We start from the raw sequence: 3261 nt of genomic DNA, 5'->3' as shown, positions 1-3261 counted from the left end.
TGTGTTTGTGCGCGCCTCGTATGAATTTGGGAAGAGAAACTCAGCTCTGCTGTAGTCGTTGCGCTAGGGGAGATAATAGGGCGGTGTGGAGACCAGATGAAGACGCGGGGGAAAGGTGGTATTTTCTCAAAGAACAGTGCTCAAGTATGGAAGGCCCACAAGAAGGGTTTAACAAACTAGTAAACGACTTCCGCGACATGATTAACCACGGTGTTGATGGATGTACCGGAACTACCTATGTCTTTGGTGATAGGAGAAAGTTCAGCTTCTGGCGGCTCTGGATTCTGCCCCAAGAAGCCCCTGGCCACCGTGTGCGCTACGTGGTTAGGGGTAGGAACAGAGATATTAAGAATATACCGTGGATGAGGGAGTTGTTAAAAGTTTTCAACGAAATGAGGGATCTGAAAGACTACGAGAATGATAAGAGAACGCTCGCAGATGCCATTGAAAAGCTACAAAAAGAGTTTGAAGAGTCAAACAGGAAAATTGGCAATGCCAAAAATTGAGTAAAACCTGGTTTGAATTGGCAAATATCAGGTAAGACGGGAAACTAAGAGAAAAGGAAAGCAACGTCAGAATGAGCACGGGCGTGATTCCAAAAAAGGCTCTTCTGACGTTTAACGATGGTAACGTCAACAACAGGTAAACACTAGTGGATTCAAGGCAGGGGAGGGATGTGAATTAGAGGATAGCAAATGTAAATGGGAAATTCATATAGTAAGCGACGTGATGTGATTCAAATATCACTCAAGTTATGCTTTCTTTTTTTTTTTGCTACAGCAGTGTGTTGACATTTTTTTTTCAATAATATTGACTGAACAATACTCTCAGTATCCCGTGAAGTGAAAGAATGCGGAATAGAAAGGAAAACTCCTTCCAAGCTGGTTTGTCCCTTTTTTAACAAGATGGAATTGACAATCCCTTGAAATAGGTATTGAGTAAATTAGATTTAACACCTTAAGTGAATAGAAGGGATAAAGGTGTGTGGTAAAGACTCCCAGAAAAGTGTAGAGTTGAATGTAGTGCGGATGGTTACACGTTTTATCGGTAATGTTCTCAGGAATTGCATTTCTGTCTAAAGCGTGATCGCTCCGATGGAGGTTTTGTCGCAGCATTCACCGGGTTTTCGAGAGTGTGTGCTGATGTGCTCAAGAATTAACGGAATATTTGATAGAATGAGTTCAGTTGTTTCAATACAGAGTTGGCAGAAATTTGGAGGAAAAAAATGCGGTGAAATCATAAATTCACGGGAAAATGCCCTCAACTTAGAGACAAAAAGATGTAGCCGGGCACAAAGTGTGTGCAAAGCGGCTGGTTCACCCCTTTATCGATAGGAGAGAGACTGTTGTTAACCACTATAAATATCATGGTGTGAGGGTAATTTAAGGAACTTTATGCTGCGCATACAAAAAATAATCGGAAGTCAAATGTTGGTAACAGGCGATGGAGGATGCAACTATATGTTTTTTTTTTGTGGTAGGATGGAGTACAGTGGGAGTTTTGTGTGTATTAGTCGTTTTCAACAACCGCATCACAAGGGAAGAGCAGGGGGATACTTGACAAGGTTGAGGGGGATATCACCAAAGTGGGGCCGATTCGTCGCTTTCGGAGGTTTAAGGAGTTCGTGGAAATTTGTGTAGTGAGGAAAATTGCGAAAGTTACGTGGAACAGTGTTGCATGTTTTGGAGTAGAGATACAACAACAGTCCGGTGATACAGATAGGTGGACAGGAGAGTAAGGTGAACAAAAAGAACATGAGGGTGATGGGTATGGGGGTTACAGGGTGGGGGTGTTTGCAAAGGAAGGGAGGACATACAAGAACGCAGACGATGCTACGAATCAATCTCCTAGAAACGAAGGACCCATCTGCGGAAGTGGGAGAAGCCAATAGGTCGTTACAGCGGTTAGCGGAACGCACAACAGGTAGTGGGTTTGAGAATTCTGTCAGTGACACAAATGGAAGGTGCATTACGGCCAAAGAACTTAGAGACCATCGCCAAGTAGCCGTCACAAGATTAAACACCTCGAGGTGAGACACGACTGACTGAGGAAGGCTGTTGCTAGAATGCCGCGTACACCACTGTAGTATGCAGTTAGTGAAACATTGAATGCAGGTGGGCTACTTGATGGAACTCTAGGGAGGTCCATGGAAATGAACACAAAAGGCACAAAGTTTGTGGTAGCCACATCACTTCTCGCATAGAACACCACATGGTCGAGAGGTGATATTTAAAGCGCAATTGCTGACACTCCAGCGGTGGCGAACTTTGAAAGATGCTGAAGAAGAGGTTGGTGTTAACTCTGGTGGTCTGCAGGGAACTGGAAACCGCTCCTAATTTAACTTTGACTCCAACTCAACGGTACTGCTAGTGGCAAGACTCTTCGTGTCTGTTTTCTAAAGTTCCTTAGTACAGTTATAGTGCTCATTGTTATAATTGAAAAATAACCACCACTTTCTGACTGACTGCAAGAACACCCAAGCTTGGTTGTCACACACCACTCTCCTACAAGTCTTAGTTTTTTGGTGGGAGCCCGAGGCTGCGAATAACATTGATCAAACCACAACACACACAACTGTTCCGCATTAGTTTTTTTTTACAGTATTCGGCCGTTATTATTCACCTCTTTTGTTTACTTTTGTACGCGCAGTGAGGTTTCTTGCTTGCACCTTCTTTTTAATTGGTAGGGCTCTTGGTTGTAAAGAATTTGAGTCCACTCCGAAGGAAGTACACCCTTAGGATTGCTTGATGCCTACAATAATACCCCCTCGTTTTTGTTGCCCACTTTACACCACGCGGAAAATCAAACAGTTAGTGAAGAATAAAACTGCATAAATTTCACCTGCGAGCAGACGAGGCCACAGGAAGCTCAACCTTAGAGAATGGGCTTTGCCAGTTGAGGAAACCCCATGGGTGTAAAATTAGCGGCCACTTACCTCACTGGCGGGTGAGGTGTCAACGACGCTTTGGAAAAAGAGCCTTCACTGAAAGCCGCTACCTTCTGTTGAAGTTACCACTTTTCGTTTCCACGTTATTCCACACACCAACGCAACGCATTTGGACGTCTTTTCAACTTTAATCAGGTCCTACGGGCGAACGGAAGACCTTTACGGCACTGGCCACGTGGTCTTGGCGTCGGAGCCAATTACTCTATTGAAGGTGCAGCCGAGCGCATTGATGTGGCGGGGGGCACTCTACTTTATGGGAACAAACACCCAGATAAAAATTGTATGGGAAGAGATTGAGAAGCGGAGCGTTCCTG

At 44.4% G+C, this 3261-nt stretch overlaps 1 protein-coding gene across 1 annotated transcript in view; it reads left to right on the top strand.

Annotated features, from left to right (window-relative positions):
• TEOVI_000583500 (variant surface glycoprotein (VSG)-related, putative) overlaps positions 1 to 506 on the top strand; it is a gene marked incomplete at both ends in the record, with an annotated part of 1416 nt that extends 910 nt beyond the window's left edge. The window contains one exon of the mRNA XM_067220359.1: positions 3 to 506. Within this exon, the coding sequence (XP_067076460.1) occupies positions 3 to 506 (504 nt within the window). The remainder of the gene's footprint in view (positions 1 to 2) is intronic.
• Positions 507 to 3261: the final 2755 nt, after the last annotated feature.

This window comes from Trypanosoma equiperdum (assembly GCF_001457755.1).
Source record: "Trypanosoma equiperdum strain OVI genome assembly, contig: ctg_1125, whole genome shotgun sequence".
Classification (NCBI taxonomy): domain Eukaryota; phylum Euglenozoa; class Kinetoplastea; order Trypanosomatida; family Trypanosomatidae; genus Trypanosoma; species Trypanosoma equiperdum.
Note: the sequence above shows the minus strand (reverse complement) of the source record. Positions and strands in the feature narration are given on the sequence as shown.